General features: G+C 41.0%; 1 protein-coding gene across 1 annotated transcript in view; it reads left to right on the top strand.

Moving 5' to 3' along the window:
- The window catches only part of AGBL1 (AGBL carboxypeptidase 1), a 276,165-nt gene that overhangs the window by 66,870 nt on the left and 191,837 nt on the right, over positions 1-17,458 (top strand). Inside the window, exon 16 of the mRNA XM_063345380.1 lies at positions 1,496-1,649. Within this exon, the coding sequence (XP_063201450.1) occupies positions 1,496-1,649 (154 nt within the window). The remainder of the gene's footprint in view (positions 1-1,495; positions 1,650-17,458) is intronic.

The following is a 17,458-nucleotide window of genomic DNA, read 5'->3' as shown; positions in this document are numbered from 1 at the left end:
AAAGTGATTATGAACCCAAGGGCTCAATTAAATACATAGTGCTTTGGGGAAGAAGATAAACTTGTACGTGGAGTTAGTAATTTGAAAATGTTTTTAAATATCATCTATATTTAATAGTTACAGGCATATTTGCAGGAAATACACATTGCAGAATCCTATTTGAACTGAATGCACTCTGCAGTTCATTACTTTTTGTCCATTAGTAATTACATTTATTTTACCAACAGTAATTTGTCTATTTTTACATCAAAGTGTTAATTGTTTGGCTATCTAGCTGAAATCTCTGTGGCAGCTATACCCAATTAAGTTTCACTGGGTACCAGGAACATAAGTAAATGATTATATTGAGTTCCCTGTACCTATGTGAGATCGTTAGATGCGTCTAATAATTGAATTTACTTTATAGAGCAGTATGTTAATTGTTTTATGACATAGATGACTGTAAATTTCAGTTCTGTGTTTGCGTTCGAATGCATACTGGCAAAGCAGCCTGAAAGACGATGAACTCTCAGGTTTGAGGAATGGGGATGTCTTGTCCCATAAAAGTTGGTTTAAAATTTATCCCTGGCTTGTAACGACAAAAAGTTACCATGTAAGGATTGTACGGTGAATTGGTGTGGTTTAGTTAAAGTACTGTTAGGACAAGTGTGTATACTGTAATATACCCATTTCTAGCAATTGAGAGACAACTGGTGTTCCACAACACTTAGCAGCACCCTGCCACAGGATTACTTACACTAATCTTGCCAGTTGCAATTACAATGTAAACAGAGAGAACTACATGTCATCTGGTGTGTGGGTGGCAAATGGCTATGTGTCTAATGAGGCGATCAGAATTTGTTCCAAAAAGTCATTTTTTTTAAGCTGCCAATTCTTTTTCTCAATTTTCTCAAGAAGCTGTTGGGCTTAAGAATTGTTTAAAACTGACATAAACTTTGGGGGGGGGGTGGAGAAAATCTCCTTTTAAAATAACTTCTTGGAAAGATGCTCTTCACATTTCCCACTCCTGATTGAATTAAATGTTTTTTCAATGTAAACTTTTTGGCTGCCTCTGGTGTGGAGTTTTTCCTGAGTTTCACTGGCATGTGCTTGACAGCTAACCAATCAGTTCCATAAATGCTCAAAAATGGTGAGTTTTCTCACATTTTCTACGCTGTCCCTATTAAAATATAAGGAGTAGGCAGTTCTCTTTTGGACTTCATGTATGCACAGAAATTCCTTTACACTAACAAGAAAAGCACGTAGGAGCTGTTCAGGTAAAATGCTATAAGGGTAATAGTCCTCTGCAGCTTCAGTGAACTGGGACATATTCTGAATGGCTTGTGCATATTTGTGGGATGTAAAAGGTGATGATATTAACTGGCAGAAAAGAGAAGCTGGGAAGTTAGCAGGAGATGAAATTAGTACCAATAATAACACACAGCTAGTGGAATAAAATCAGATTTTATAGACCCGTGGACTCATTTATAAATCTGCTTCCTTCCTTCTTTCTCAGTCTCATCTTGATGTCCTGGAACAAAATAGGAACCCCAAGAAGGTTTACTGGAGGCAGCAGACGCTCTGCCAGACGCTAGGAGGAAATCCGTGCCCATTGCTCACGATCACTGCCATGCCAGACTCTAAAAAAAGAGACGACTTGGAGCAATTCTGTAAGTAGCCAAATGAAGCATTAAAAAAGATGCTGGCAACTTGCGGTCATGTCAGAAGTAGCAATGACAACCTGTTTTGTGACTATGTTGATTTTCTTGCTTTTCTCACCTTGGAAAAAGAAATCTAAATACGGGGAGCAGCCAATTACAACACTTCTTAAAATTACAGATTTACACGGAGGAGGGAGGAGAGCTGATGTGATTTTTTTTTTAACTTCAATTTTTTCTTTAATGACCTGAAACAATTATGAAGTTCAGCGTCAAGTATCTCCAACAGCAAGAAACTGTGTTCAAGTAACCAATTCAACAAGAAATTCGGTTATTTTTTTAGTGCATTGATGTTCCAAATTTAAACGACTTATGTATTTTGAGGTCTCAAGCTTGCAAAAAACCCAAAACAATATAAACCCACAACCCAAACAACTACAAGATCATGCTTTCCCAGCTGTGGACAGCAACTGAAGTGTTCTGGGCAAATTCCAGCTCCCCCAATGTGTCCAGTAGGTCCATCTGGACACAATATAGCTCCTTGCATTCTGTCGGAGTCCTAACTGGCGGTGTACTATCTAATGCTAAATATTATAACTGCCATGTTACATCTAGAGGTGGCTATCTTTAAATTGTGAAAGTCAAAGATTTAGACCTTTAGTGGCCTTGAGTAACAAGATTAATATATGCAAGTTTCTGTAATCAACAGCAAGTGATAAGAAGATTCTGGTTAGCATCACATTGGGTTAGCTTTGATTTGAGAACCTGAATGACTAACTACTTGTTTATAGCTTGACTTTTTTCTTAAGCCAGTAACAAGGCATAAACTGATGATTTTTTTTTTTCCTCTGCTCTTCACACATCTATAACACAGGTTGAGAACTTTGAAGCAGTGTGGAAATTTAAAATGTCTTTGGGGATATTAAGCAAATATATATCATTATCTCACTGAGATATTACGCTAGAAGTATCCAAGGGGATTCTGTGAAATGAACCATGTTTCTCATTGCAGAATTCTCCTTTCAGGGGTATGTGGTGGTATGTGAGTAGGACTCCTTGTGATGTCCATGCTACATGCATAAACTAAAAGGAAGCTCAAATATCAGAGTTAGTGAAAATTATTGCTGTCTTTCCTGGTTCAGGTTTAAAGCACAATGACTGCGGTTACGCTGACATTACAGTGTAATCATCCCGAGCTTATACCTTTTTATTATAATAATTTTATTATAAATTGAGCATTTACCCTGGATTACCAAATGTGTGAACGTGCTTTTCTAGGTTGAAATCCTAAAGCAAAATTGCCAAGTACAGGCTACGTGGGAATTCACAAGGTGCACGCACATACACAGCTTTAATGGTGGAAACTGGAGGCAGTGTCAGAGAGAAAACTGCTTTGTTGGTGTTTATTGGTATTTACTCTACAGCAGCACACACAACGCATGATTAGGGGGTTTGGCTGTGGTGGGTGCTGTCCATGCCTGACATGAAGAGGTGATTCCTGCTCATAAGCATTTTTGTTCCATGATAATGATGATATAGAACGGCTAACCAGTGGGTGGGGGTTGTGGTGGGGGAGGTTGGTTATATAAAAAAAGCTTTGGCACACTGCAGATGATCACCTGGTTTGAAGTTGGCTGTTGACAGCAATTTTTAAACCTCATGGCAGAAGGTCTTTGTAGGGCAACTGAAAGAAAGTTGAAGTATTTGATTTGAGGATTGGAACCATCCAGAAGAGACATGCAGTGAAGTTTTTCTCCCCAAGTATGCCCTTCCAATGAAGGTACAAAGCAAAAACTAAGATAATGTTTGGATTTATCAAAGCAAGGACTTGGAGTGGGTCAGTCACATGATGAGTGAATGTGCTAAACGCTGAATTTAACCACCTTTGGCTTTGAAAGGACTTTCTGAAAGGTGTGTTTTGTCATAGGAAAGCAAAAAACCAATTTCAAACTCTCCAGTATTTTTGTAAAATAGCATTTTTGCTTTCTGCCCAGCCTCACATTGTGCCCAGGTCTGCAGTCATGCAAATACAGTGATCAGGATTAAAAACTCTGGAAGAAAAATCACAGACCTGTACCAATGGAACTAATGCAGGTAGTTAAGGATGCTTTTACCTTTGGCACCAGACACAGGAGAGAAACATAGTCACATATACTGATGATATGCTAGATTGTACACCATCTGCAGTCCTTGGGGCTAGCCCTGGACTGAAACCTTATTGTGCCAGATGTGGTGGGAATATGGATGGCCTCTGTGTGTGCAGGACGTACAGCCCATGTTTAAGACAACTGAGAGGGACAGATGCTGAAATGACGGTCATGAGGAAATGACAACACAGTGCTGACCAGCGTGATAATACCCCAAGAGTCACACTGCTTTTAGGGAGTATCATGATATAAACGTGCCAATAATAGGAAGCATTTTCTGGAGCACTGTATTCTCAGAGTGTATCAGTATGCATCCTGCAGTGTTAAAGAAGAGTCTGTCAGGTTTCCAAAAGGTCATTAACCTGTCTGTGAAGACAAGGCTTGGCTTACTTATTCAGCACATATTTGCTGCAAGATTCATAAAGGATCTATGAATGGTTTGGACAGATACTTGTTTCAGATGCTTGAGGCTGTTTTAGTACTCAGCATCTGTGTTCAAATCCCAGTTATGTGGCTGAAGTCGTCTTTATTTTTGAGAGAAAGAAGTATCCCCTGGTTTGTGCAATTACGTGAATTCAGTGGGAGCTTGTAGTTCTGACCGAAAATGCCATGACATCGTGTGCCACTAAACAACTCTTCTTCTGAAGCTTTGCCATACAGGGCTTCCCAGATCTATCCATGAACCAGTTGAACTCAATCAAAACAGAACATGTAGAAAACACGGTTGTCTGAACTGAAATAGAAGTTGTTTGGGAGAAAGACAGTGTCAAGGCAAGGCAACAGTTTCTCTCAAGTTTGCAAGACTATAAAAGTAAACACCAATACTCTTAGGTGATGAAAATATTTGTTGTTTTATCAAGTGGAAGAACAGCAAGGCAGCACACCATGTTTTATGCTGTGGGGATGCCTCTAGGCAAATCTGAATAATCACATATGTGCTTATTTTGTTTTAAGCAGCTTGGATAATTATGGCTTTTGGGGATGCACTTAGCCTAATTCATGCTGCTTTGCGTGGCTTGATCAGCAGTTACTTCTTAGTTTACCCGTCTTGTGTGACATGCCCTTATCTCCTGTAAAGTGGTTTGGCTGATGCAAGGACCTATTTGTCAATATTTTCCATGCTAAAAACATAACTCAAAAGCAACAATTTAGAGCTAAATATAAAGGGACGAAAGGGTGGAGGTTTTCCCCAGTAATAACTCCCATTGGTTTGTACAGTCTCCGTGTATATGTATTTCAGTTTGAGAAGTGATGTGGAGCTCCAGCACTGGGGAGCTTAGCATATGGGTAATGAATAAAAATTGATAGCCCTTGTCCTTTCCTTCTGGTTCTGGACAATTCATAGTTTTCCTATCAGATTTTTTTATTTCTCCTTTTGTACATTTGTTAATCTGTACCTTGAGAGATTATTTTCACTAACGCCCGTGCCACAGGTAAAACACGAAGCTCGCCAGGACTTTGTAGCTGTTGCACATAATTGTACTTAAATACTCTAAATCTTTCTCTAGTATAGACACGTGGGGAGTGGGAAACACCACTGATGAAGAGGCATTGGGTGGATGAGGAGTGTTGGGAAGACAGCATGAATCAGCCCAGTAGGAGTGCAGCGGGAAGGAGTTATTGTGGTACTGGAGGTACTGATAGAGCGGGAGTGGCCCAGGGACAACCAGGGCACAGCATCCTCTCTGTCAGCTGTGCTTTATTTGCCTTGCTCAACTCTTTCAGATTGGTCTTGTCAGGCTTTTGATTAATGTGGCCCTAGGATGGTTAAATTTGTCTGAGTTAAATTTATTAACGCGCGCCTTGATAATAGGAAGCACGGGCCATGCACGCTCGCAGGAACCGCACATGCACCGCATGCTGAAGGGAAGAAAAATGGGCTGCTGTTTTCCTTCATTATGCCTTGTTTATGTGAGGCTTTGATATTCTTTCCTTTCTGTCTCCCCTTTATGTCATGGTGGTGTAATGAATAATTTTTATTAAATGTTCAGTTCTGAAACTGATATGAAGAAAGAAAGAAGTGAGATGGGTACTCTTTGGCTCCCTGTGCTTTGCATGTCGGTCATGCAACAGCTCGGTTACAAACACAACTTCCATTCACGCTTGCTCAATGTCTGTGGGTGCCTGAAGACTGCAGCAGAAAGTCTGAGGCTGGGCAGTGGTCCCTGCTGGGCGTTGCAGCTCCATGGACTTGTACAAATAGAAACTGGGAGGGTCTCTCCTGTTGGTTTGGGTTGTGTTGTTTTATTTTAAACTTGCCCTTCCTGCCATCATATGAAGACTGAGCATGCAGCAAGGAGGGATGTCTTTGCTACTCATTCTAACTGCAGTATTCCCCATAGTCTTGTGATAAAGATAAAGCCATTAGCTTCCATTCTGACTGTGTGTGGGAAGCACCAATGATGAGACAAAGGGACTGTTTTTCGTCTCCTCCATTATCTGTCTTTACCATGTTCCTCTTTCCCTCCTTCTTACAAAGAGTTAGACTCTGCAGATTTGACCTTCCGTATTACGCACAGAGCTTTTCCTCAGAAGACATGTGGCTCTTCTCAGAATTATTTAACACCCCCCGACGCAAAAAAAAAAAAAATAGAGGGGGGAAAAAAAAGACAGTTTTCTGTAAGCTTGCATGTTGTGGTAAGCCTGCATGTTCTACCTGCCTTGGATATTGAATCATCACATGCAAGCCTTTGAAAAGGAAAGAAAGTGGGGAGCAGAGAGCAAAGAACGGTTGGGCAGGTATTTACTCTTTGGTGACTTTGATCCTGGCTACGTTAGGTCTAGCCTTAGACACTGGCTGGTGAGAGTTAAAGGGACTTTTGAAGGGAAAGCAATTCCCAATATACTTTAGAGCATTCTCAAATGAATGCAGAAACAGTGAGAATGATAAAGCTTCTGATCTTGGTGCCAGCTCCCTGCTTGATGAAGTTAACAGGTGGTTGCAGAGCTCTGATTTTCTTGGGTTTGCCACACACAGCCCAGTGGAGGCAGTGTTAACAGCAGGCACGTGTGCTCAGTAATAGTTTGCAAACCCTTAATTCACAGTGTTATGCGCGCAAATGTGCAGTGTGTAACTGTGTCCTATTAAACTCCCTGGCAGACAGCTGACTAGACCCTGTAAGTGGCAGAGCAAATGGACAGATTAACTCTTCAAAGAAGTGTAAGTAAAAGATTTAAACACTAATACATCGGCGATGATAAAATTGTCACCTAGTTAAGAAAGTAGAGAACACTGATATGTTGCTACTGTAACAGAGTGATGGAATTTAAACCACCAAATGCAAAATGACTGACCAGAGAAGGACAGTTTACACTGTGCTGTTCTGAGCTTGCCGTGTGAGCGTTCCTCAGGTGTTTCCTGGCTGCACACGAGTTGGGGTGGGTTAGCTCTGGCCTTTACGTAGAGAAGGGAAAGGGGCGGACATCTCTGAAGTGACGCAGAGTAGGTGCCATTCTGGTTAGTGCTAATACAGAGGAATAACTGAAACAGTCCAAAAGGAATTTAGGAATTCTTACAGGAATGAAGATTTCAATGGGTCTAGGGTGATACAGGAGCACACTGCTTCAGCTGATGACCACCAGCATTGTTGCGTTCTCTGCTGAAAGATGTGAGCGTCATATATTGCCGTGGAAGTTAATCCTGCATGCACTGAGAACAGTGTCACTCTGCAGAGTGGGGCAGGACAGTCATTGTTTATGGTATCACAAAGAAAGGAGTTGCAAAGCTCTCTTCCTGGCTGGCTGTACTGTTGTGATTCCCACACACATGTTGTGAGTATTTCCCCCAGTTCACACACCTGATGAGTGTCCTTTTAGCAGTGTGTAGCATTACAGAGACAAATTGTGGGGTTTAAAGTTAAACCTAAGTGCCCCAGATAATCAGCAGTAGTGGTGAGGGAAATTAAACAAAATGTGACACAAGCAAATGGATTTACATCTGTAATAGCTGTCACTTTGAGTTGCTCTTCTGTCATCACATGTCCTCTTTATGCAAGGCTGCGGAACCCATTATGAATATTATCATAAAGAGATAATGACACCTGCTTATCTTAAACGTAGTCTTTTGGGGAGATGAAACACATTTTCTGCCTGAGTCTAAGTATGCTTCTAAAGATGGAAAGAATAACATTTTGGGGATAGGTATGGCAGGGTGTTTATGCCCTTTGAATCTGCAGATGCTCCTAGAACTAGAATGAGGGATAAAGTGAGACTAATGATGTATGTTTACTTGGTCTTGTCTTAAGCCTACAGAATCAAAAAGACATAGCTGCTGGGAGAAATGTTCTAACACTTCTCAATTTGCTTGTATAAGCTATTTAGATGGTTGTTTTGCAACTTTGATCTTTTCTTGGAAAGAAACAAGCCCTTTACCTTTAAACATAATTTGCAGCAAAGAGCAATTCCTGAGCAAAGAACAACAGAGGACGTGAATCGCAGAGGCCACTTACGCAGGATACTGGGAAATAATGATCATGTGGAAAATGTACACAGTTTAATTAAGCACATTGATTAAATCAATATGATTCAAACAGCTTAGTGCTCCAATCAGCTTAATCTCATTAAATGTAATTCAGGCCTCGATAATTGATTAATAATGCATTATAGTTTATGAATTATTGACTCCAAGTTATTATAACTGTGCCTGCTCCCTGCGTGGTAACCAGTGTTGCATGTTAATTATGAAAGGCTCAAGCTCTCTTCTCTTGAATAACTTTTTCAAAGCTGAAGACGACATATCTCGCGATCAAATTAGATGAATGCCTTACTGGAATTAGTCCACCCCATAGGAAAATGCAGTCTTTAAAGGAAGCTCTCATCTAATAACGTTGAAATAGGGAGGTAGAATGACCTGCTTTGATTGGTAATGATCTTTCAAGCAGCCAGAAGAACCGCCTGTAGCAATTCAGCTGGAGTGCAAACCTGGCATTGTGCTGGTTGGAAACCATTCACAAGCGCATCTGTTGTTCTTGTAGTGTCACTGCGTGCTATGACTCCTCCAGCATACATGCAGACAGTGTAGCCAATGCTGCTGAACCCTGAGGTCATTTCTGTATGCCAAGTATAGAGCAATCCAGCTCCCCATATTTGTCTGGGTGCTGAGTGGTTTCTGTAAGAAGGGCCGATAGGCTTTTAGAATGGCATTTCTACACTGCAAGCGTCATACAAGAAGAAAGAATTGTTGCTACTACTGATGAAAGCCTCAGGAGAGAAACCAAGAACTGAAGAAAGCCTCTGCTCTACAGGTGGCCCCCTTATTAGACTGCATTTCCACTGAACATGAACAGAGGATGTTGTCTCAGACTGTTTTTTCTGGCTATCTAGGTACTTAACATGGTCCAAATTGCTATCTTATGCAGAAAGAGTCTGCTAGCATTATGTTTCCTTAAAATATTCCATTTACAGAAGCAGTTCTGCTTTTTCCTTTCATCTCTTCTCTACCTTTATTCCTTATTTGTGATTATAGTTAAAAGAAGAGGTTTTAGTGTGTATAGAAACTGAATAAGATGACGATTATAGCAAACTATGGAGAAAAACATTTTTTTGCTTTATTCTTACATCTGCAATAGTGAGGTTTGTATCTGTGTATTCCCTTGAATTGAAGATTTGCTCCTAATTTCCGGGGAGCCGGGTGGAGATGCTGGTTCCTCTGGTGCTTTATGCTGAACACTTTGGTTTTGGTCACAGTAAGAGTCAGCTGTTGTGAAAACTGTGATCCTGTTTTAACGTATTAGTGAAGAAAGGCTGAATAAAATTGTCATGTATTCTACAGTGCTAAATAAAAATCATTATTCTCAATTCTGTATTTTTTTTTCCTGCTTGAATAGGCAGTTTATCAAGTATCTGAAGCCAAAGCCATGACCTCCAAATATGCAACACTACTGGTGTGTGCTCTAAAATTCTTAATATTGTCTTTCAGTTTCAAACATCTCTTCTCTCTTTTCTTTCTGATATCCCAGTCACAACAATGTGGCAGCCCACTGCAAAAAGAGCAGGCAGATTCCTGTGAAACTGTGTTCCTGTTTGAGTATCCAGTCTACTGCCATAAAGGTGGAAGCTGGCTGAATGGAACGTGAAATGTGTGAGATAGACAATGGCTGTCTGCAGATTGAGGCCAGTATTGTTCATCATGGATCAGCTGCTCTTTGCATCCCAGCGTTTGGTGGAACTGAGGCAGCCAGCACAGCTTTGACTCACAGAAGGTCAGCCTTCTGTGAGTTTGGCAAAATGCGTATTAATATATTGAAGCCAATTAGTCAAGGCAGCAAGCAATGCATAGAAAACACTGAACAAGGATGCTAAAAATGCCTTGAAGCACAGGCAACCGCAGTGTTCTGTGCAAAGGGAGAAAGTAAATGTTAGGGTAATCTCTTTCTCTCCCACCCTGTGCCTCGTGCAGCATGCTAGCAGAACAGCCATCTGAAGTGAGAGAATCTGTATTGCAGTAGCTGCTCTTCATTCAGCTGTAGTTTTCTGCATTTTTGTAAAATAGACTTCCTTCCAGAACCTGGAGACTTGTTCTAAGCCCCCCTCTTCTTAGGGGATAGGGCTACAGAATTTTCTGCTGTTTCTTTGGCGCTTGTTCTGTTACCTTTCCTTCTTTGAATTAGAGTCTTATCTTTGTCCCGACAGACTTGTAACCTTTGCATGTCCTTTCCAGAGAAGAAATGTTCTGATTAACAGCAGCATCTTCTGGAAAGTAAGTTAGCAATGTCGTCTTGGTTGGTATGGCCTTGGGCTAGAATATCAGCAGTGCTTAGCACTGGCTATGCTCCGGTCTTCCAGAATATCAGAGCCTTTTCTGATATGCTAATGAACTAAGCATCTTGAAAATCTAAACCCATATATATATATGTCATAATTATTTTCATTTGATTGCTTTTTCAAGTGCATCATAAGTGCCTTCTCACAGGAGCGCGGTACTACTTATATTTTTGTTATAAGGCATTGAAAATTGTGAATGAAACTGAAAGCGGTTTGGTCGTATGTTTTTTCTTATATTGCTTTGGAAATTTATAGCCAGATGTTTGGAACATGCCTGTCTCACAGCATCCCAGCGTCCCGGCTTCATTGCAGTGGAGCTACAAGCTTGTGTAGGAGCAATAGGTTGCCCAAATTCTTGCCATAACAGAAGGGGGAAGAAAAAATTCCTCTTCTCTCCCTTAGGTGGAAACACTTCAGGAAAAACCTGCAGATGCTGTGCTTCCACTGGCCAATTTGTGTGCTGGTAGAGGTATTGAAATACAGCCCGGCAGAGCCCCTGGGCAGCTTTTACTCTCTCAAATAATGAACAAGCATTGAACTGCTACTAGGTTTCTGTTATCAACTTCAAATCATGGCATGAAAAAAAACCCCAAAACCGTATTTCAGTGAGCTGCACGTTTCCCATGCCTGGCCATAAATTCCAGTCACACACGGTCCTGTGGGGCATATGCTAAAAGGTCAATGTGGCACTGTATAAATTAGCCCGAGAAGCATTTGAATTGAGTTAAATCTGTTCGCGATGTGACAGAGATGGGCTCTGTGAGGGAGGGCATAATTTTAGGGTCAGTTTGACTGCAGAGACTGAATATTGTTATGAGCAATACACTTACTAAGGGGTGAAGAGTTAATGCTTGTGCCTCAAGGTAAAAGCAGAGGTCAGGAAGGGGTTTCTTCCAGCTGCTCACAATGTTGCCCACTTGGTCTTGCCTCTTACTGCACAGGTTTTTGTTTTTCGCACATTACAAGGTGTGGAACACCTGGTGATGACGGGTATAAAGTGGGTTGGCCTGAAGGTAGTTGAGTTTGCTCCTCAACACCTGTGTTAAATCAGTTGCTTCTAGATGGTAGAGCTGAAGCTGTGGGTGGTGTGGTAGCTTGTGGATCACCCTTCCTCCTTGAGTAAAAGGCCAGTAAGGAGGTCCTCACAGTCCCTTCGTTGGAAACCTGCTGTAAGGTAAAAATTTGGAGTTTTGTAACAGTAGAGGTGTTGCTTGTGTGTGATAATTATTTATTATTTTTTTTAAATTTTCCTGTCTTATGTGCTCTCTGGAAGGCAACTAAGATAGACTCCTCTAAAAAGGGGAGAGATGACCAGCGGGGCTGTCCCAGTGACCGATTGTTCTTCTTTCTGTTTGGTTGTACCTCCTCACTGATGACTACTAAGCTGTGGTCAGGGAGTAAGGGGAAGGACAGCTGGCAGGTTGGCCTTGTGAAGGAGTAATCCGTAGTTGGAAAGCTCACTGAACGTAGTGTGTGTACCAGCTGCTGTCAGACCCAAACAGTTGCACTTGCCATCAGAGAGGGTAGGTTTTGTCTCTGGTTCAATATTTTTTTCCTTTCTGGAATGGAAAGGCTGTGCTGATACACAGATTGAGCTAGCCACACATCGCCTTCTGCCTGACGATCTCATGGGAACAAAGTATATTTTGAGTTGTACTGGACAGCAAGATTGGGCAAAAAGTGGGCTCTGTCACTCTTCTAGCAAAGCGTTGCTTTTAGTTGGGGAACTCGGCTCAGGGATAGTTTAGGGGAAGGTGGCCAAGTCTTGCACAGATTGTGTTAAAGATTTGCTAGGCTTTGACAGAAACCAGAGCGCATCCTGCTAACAGGAGAAGCCTGTTGCTCTTGGGTGTTTTTTCCATGATCCTGTGAATCTTGCGTTTCTCACTCTAACAATAGGCTTCTGCCATGCACAGGCAAACCCTTCTTCTATACACAGAACTAACAGACTGTTGGGAAATAGTGTGGGTGGCATTATAAGTTTCATGTTTTTTTCACCTTTATCCTTCTAAATTGGGAGGTTTTTTGGTGCTTTTAAATCTTGGCTATCTGGTTTGGAGAGACTGTCTGTTGCGGCTCGCTTTAAAAAAGAAAAGTGATTCACCTGATACCTCAAGGCTTTGAAAACTTCCTGGAAAAAAAATGTTCCAATTTCTGGATTTAATGCTCCAAGCTACATGTTTTTGTCTGATAAAGGCTGACCTAGTTAGTCATGTATTACAAATGATCGGAGTTGTTTGGATTGTGTGGAGCAGCTTTACTGCATGTTTGCCAGAGCTGAGAGCAGATCGTTTGTTCAGTGACTCTGCCAACATCCATGCGAGTGGGTCTATGCTCATGGGAAACGTAGCAAACGGGATTTCTCTGTGCTGATCCTAATATTAATCTACCTGAGAGCATTAGTGAGTGAGGAGGCATTTTTGTAACTGTGTGCTTTTGTTTTTCTCCTGGTTTTGTGTCTCCAATTCTGAATACCTGCTACTTCTAATTCCTGCCTGTAAGTTGATTTTGCTGGGAGGGTCTATGCAGATTTCTACCTGACCTGTTTAACTGAGCTTAATTTCTCTAATTGGAGAACAGGATCAATTGCTATGTGACTGACGCACCCAATCTTATACCAGTAAAATAAGTACAGCAATATTTTGAAACTAGTAGTTTGCAGATACCACAGGCTGACACTTCTTGTTGCTTGTAACTGACAGATTCTAGAAACAAGTATTTGTGATTAATGGGCTGCAATTATACAGCAATACTAAAATGAAGTAGGACTAAAAATACCCTATAATGATTTTTAAAATGCTATTCTGCTAATGAGAGGATTTGTCCATCTCTACATCAAAGAGAAACTTGTTAGCTCTCTGAGCTTGCCCACCTGTTTCTAATGCAGAAATAGAAATTGCTAATAAACAAGTGGAGACAGCTGCTATGTTCAGACTGCAAATGTGCTGATAAGATCAACTAGTTGACAAGTGACATGGTAGATACTGCAAAGTGCACCGGTGCTCGCGGAGAGCTAAACTTGGACTTCTGCATCATTTCAGGGCATTTATTATGTGGCTGCTGGGTATCAAGTTTCTAGCTGACAGAAAAATAGGTGCATTGAGTCTCTTTCTAGGTCATTTTGGGTTTTCTCTGATTTTTCTCTGCTTCATTTTGATATATAATTTTGCAGAATTCGGTAGTAGAAGGAACGGTACTAATCAGTGTATCTCTTCTAGCCTTCTGAATAGATGGCGGGGGGGAAGCTGCATTTTGAAGTCACCGGCTACCCACTACATCTGTAAACAGGCCTCCTACCGAATTGCTTTGCTAGTTTTGTCAGGACAGTTTTTCTTAAGGCATGTGGCATCTTAGAGAAGTTTGATGCCTTTTCTCCCTGCTCCATCTTAACTTTATGTTAATGAACTTTGCATAATCGAATCAGGCCCCAGAATCAACAGGAGTTGTTCCAGATCTTAACTCTGTTTCCCAAAGAAGGCATTTTTTCAGTAACACTCAGAAAATGCTATCTATCAAATCACCAGTGCATTTAGAATTTAATTTGCTCTATCAATTGCAATTGTCGTGCTACTTAGCTGTGGGAAAAAAAATAATGTAATTTTCCCTGCCACTCTGTAATTCTTTTTACAAGATTTTTCTCTTTTTTCTTCATTGAATTTGTTTAACGAACTGTTTTGAAGATTTTTTTTTTTTTTTTGGCTTAGCCTGGGTGCTGCTTCTGTGTCTTTAAAATAGATGAGGTTAAATAAAATAGGCTGAAATTTTTGTTAAAACATGATGGGGGGCAGAGCTGATAAGTATGAGTGAATGAAGAAGTCAGAATGGGGTTGGAGGTACGTCTTGAACTGCAGATAAGGAAGGACTTGTGGATGACACAAGGAAAACATTAAAAGGCATTACGGAGTTTTCTTTTGAGTCTCCCAAATGTTCTAGACTTCTCTATTTTTTATTTTTGAAGAAAACCAGAGACCTCCTGCAACATCCCATTTCCTTTCCTCATTCTTCCCTTATTGTTTTCATATCGTCTTTCACTTTCTCCCTAAATCTGAAAGCACAATGAAATAGTGATGGATGCAGGAATATCATAGCACACTGTAAATGCATGTGTCTGTGCTAATTTTAGGAAGGGTGGGTGGGTTTCAGGATGAAAATGACAGCTGTGTTATAGCATCAGGGTATAGGACAAATATGACTGAGGGAGGGCTCTGCTGCTGATGTTTAAGTGCAGAACTCGATTAATTTCAATGGCTAATGAAAAAAGGAGGAAGTGCTTTCAAGACATGGGTTATGTAGAAATTCACTTTTTGGGTGGATGTGAATGGTACAGGATACTTTGACTGGAACTTGGGAAATGCATGTTGAGCTTCGAACACTGTGACTGATCTGTATTTTATCCTTGGGCAACTTGATTTTTCTGTAAATCCCTGCTTTGTTAACTTGGAACATGCTTGAAACATGTAGTCTTCAGTATGTGAGGTGTTTCAAGAGAAGATGAGTGAGATGGAATTTATTATTGTGGGCATCAGAGTAACTTTGACAGGTCTCCCAAAGGTCGTTTAGGTCCCATGGTGATCACCTAACAGAAGACTGTAACTAGTGATTGAAGTGGAGATGAAGAAAAGAGGTGAATAGAACAGCAAGAAGAAGAAAAGCAAGATGGAAGAAAAGAGATGGATAGGAGGGCAGGAAGTCCTTAAATTCCTTGTGGGTCATGTTGCATCTGCTGGAAATACAATAGAAGCCTCCCTGCATTTGTAAAAATGAGGCTGTAGTGGATAATGCAGCAGAAAACTATCTGTGACTTGATTTTACCTTTGTGCTCACTGCGCTGGAGGGATTTCTGAAAAATGATGTTGTCTTATTTTTTTGGAGTGCTCCCTACCCTTGGAGCCAGGTGTAAAAGGTGCAGCCAGAGCTGAGGTCACTTATTCCCCTTCCTGACCAGCAGTGGGCAGGGAAGGCTCTAACAAGATTAGTGTCTCGGCTGCCTTGTCACTTCATAGTGTTGCAGGTCATCCTAACACAGCTTGGGAATTTGTATTGCGGCAGAGTAGGAAAGTGCGTTTAGTAGAGCAGGCGTTGAAGGCTGTTCTTGAAACACAGTCCTGTAAATCCTGGCCTCTGGCAGCCCAAGCTGTTTAGTTATGTTTTATGAATCAGGTCGTATTGTGTCTGTCGCAGCTTCCAGATGCCAAACTCCTTCTGTGACAGTTTTGTCAAGCATTTTGAAAGGGCACAAAAACAACAGCTAGAGGGTCACCATGAAGAACAACTCAACACATGGGAATTGTTCCTCACAAAAAGCAACAGGCCAGGGGCGAAAGGATAAGCAAGAGACAGATGAAGGACTCTGGGGTCTCGGTGGCTGTGGTGCCCCTGCAATCCCTGTTCTCCCTGTGTTTAGCACTCACTAACCGTGAATGAGCAATAAAAAATGTAGTGACACACTTACAGTCTCTGTGCTGACCTAGGTGATGGGCCTGCGAGCTATGCAGAATGTCTGTAGATAAACTTGAAGCAATGCTCCTGCTTGTAAGTGATGGCTTGCTGCTTAATTTCATACCCTATATCATCGCTTTTAATCGGAACGCTCCAAGGACCCACCTTCCAGCTTGTCAAAGGTCTTTCCCACCAGTTTAGGGTATCACTTGCAATGCAGATATGGTGACCTTATCTGTCGGCCTATCAAGATGTGACGTGAAATTAGGCTCAGCCCAGATAAAATAATTGCTGTTTGCACAAAGGGTAGTCCTGGTGAGATGCTCCCCGTGAGGCCATCTAACCTGCCTCAAATGTAATTTAATAGACAGAAATCAAATAAAATAAATCAAATTAAAGCATGCAGCTAATGCATGCAAACGCTAAAATGAATTTGGATTACAAACAGGCAGTGAGACTGGGTAGTTGGTTTCTTCATCCATGAAGGAAGCACGCTAAATAATACAGAAAGCGAAGATAATTTAAGGAGATCTTTTGATTTTGAGAATTGATGGGGATGTTAGGTGGCAGGTGAAGGTTATTTTTTTTTAATGTAAGGTGTTTTTCATTACTTGTATATTCTTGCAGTTAGAAAAGATCAGTTAGAAGTCTCTTCATATTTTGAAAACAAGGTATTAGCATGAGAAGCTTTGTTAGCATAGCAGGAAAATAAATCATCTTTGCAATGCTAGCCATTAGCCTGTCACGACCATGATTTACAGGGATTTTCTTTTATTTAAATAAGTGTTCCTTTTAAAAGCATTCTGATAGTTTACAGAGTGGAAGATGAAGTGGTAGTGAATGCTCTGAAATATAATGGTTTCCATATGAGTGCTTCTTGGGGCAAGTAAGAGAGAGGAGCTCATGCTGTGGATTGTACAGCCTGTAAAGAGTGGCTGAGCTACAGTGAAAGGATCCTGTGGCAGTGTTAATTGGAAAAGTTCAAAGTTCTGCTGGGGAAATGTTGGGGCGAAAATTCAGGAGGGCACTGAGGTTGAGGAAACATGTCACAGTATCAGCTTCATGAAACTAGTCTGTGTACTACACATCAGAAATTCAAGCTGATCAGCAGCCATCACTTGTACTGTTAAAATATTTGCCAAAAAGAACCTTCTGGAGAAGATTTTTTTTTTTTTTAACAAATTGACTATCACTTAGGAAACTATGAAATAAATAGCAAAATCCTCTCTTGTGTGAAAACTCCCACTGTCGCAATGATACATGGAGTGGTGAGGAAGGACATTACATGTTCCACTTCCACTTGTGTTCCTTCTGGGACTGCCAAGACTGTTTTGCAGCCTGACTCCTTTACTCATGAGTACATTTTTCTGTGCTTTGTAGCAATTTGGGGGGGTGGGGAAAGAACATGTTTCTTTTCCCTAGCCTTCCTACCATCTTGTTCCTAAGAAGGAACAATTTTCCTCAAACAGACTA

Source organism: Chroicocephalus ridibundus, chromosome 9 (genome assembly GCF_963924245.1).
Source record: "Chroicocephalus ridibundus chromosome 9, bChrRid1.1, whole genome shotgun sequence".
NCBI lineage: Eukaryota > Metazoa > Chordata > Aves > Charadriiformes > Laridae > Chroicocephalus > Chroicocephalus ridibundus.
This window is presented reverse-complemented; position numbering and strand designations above follow the sequence as displayed.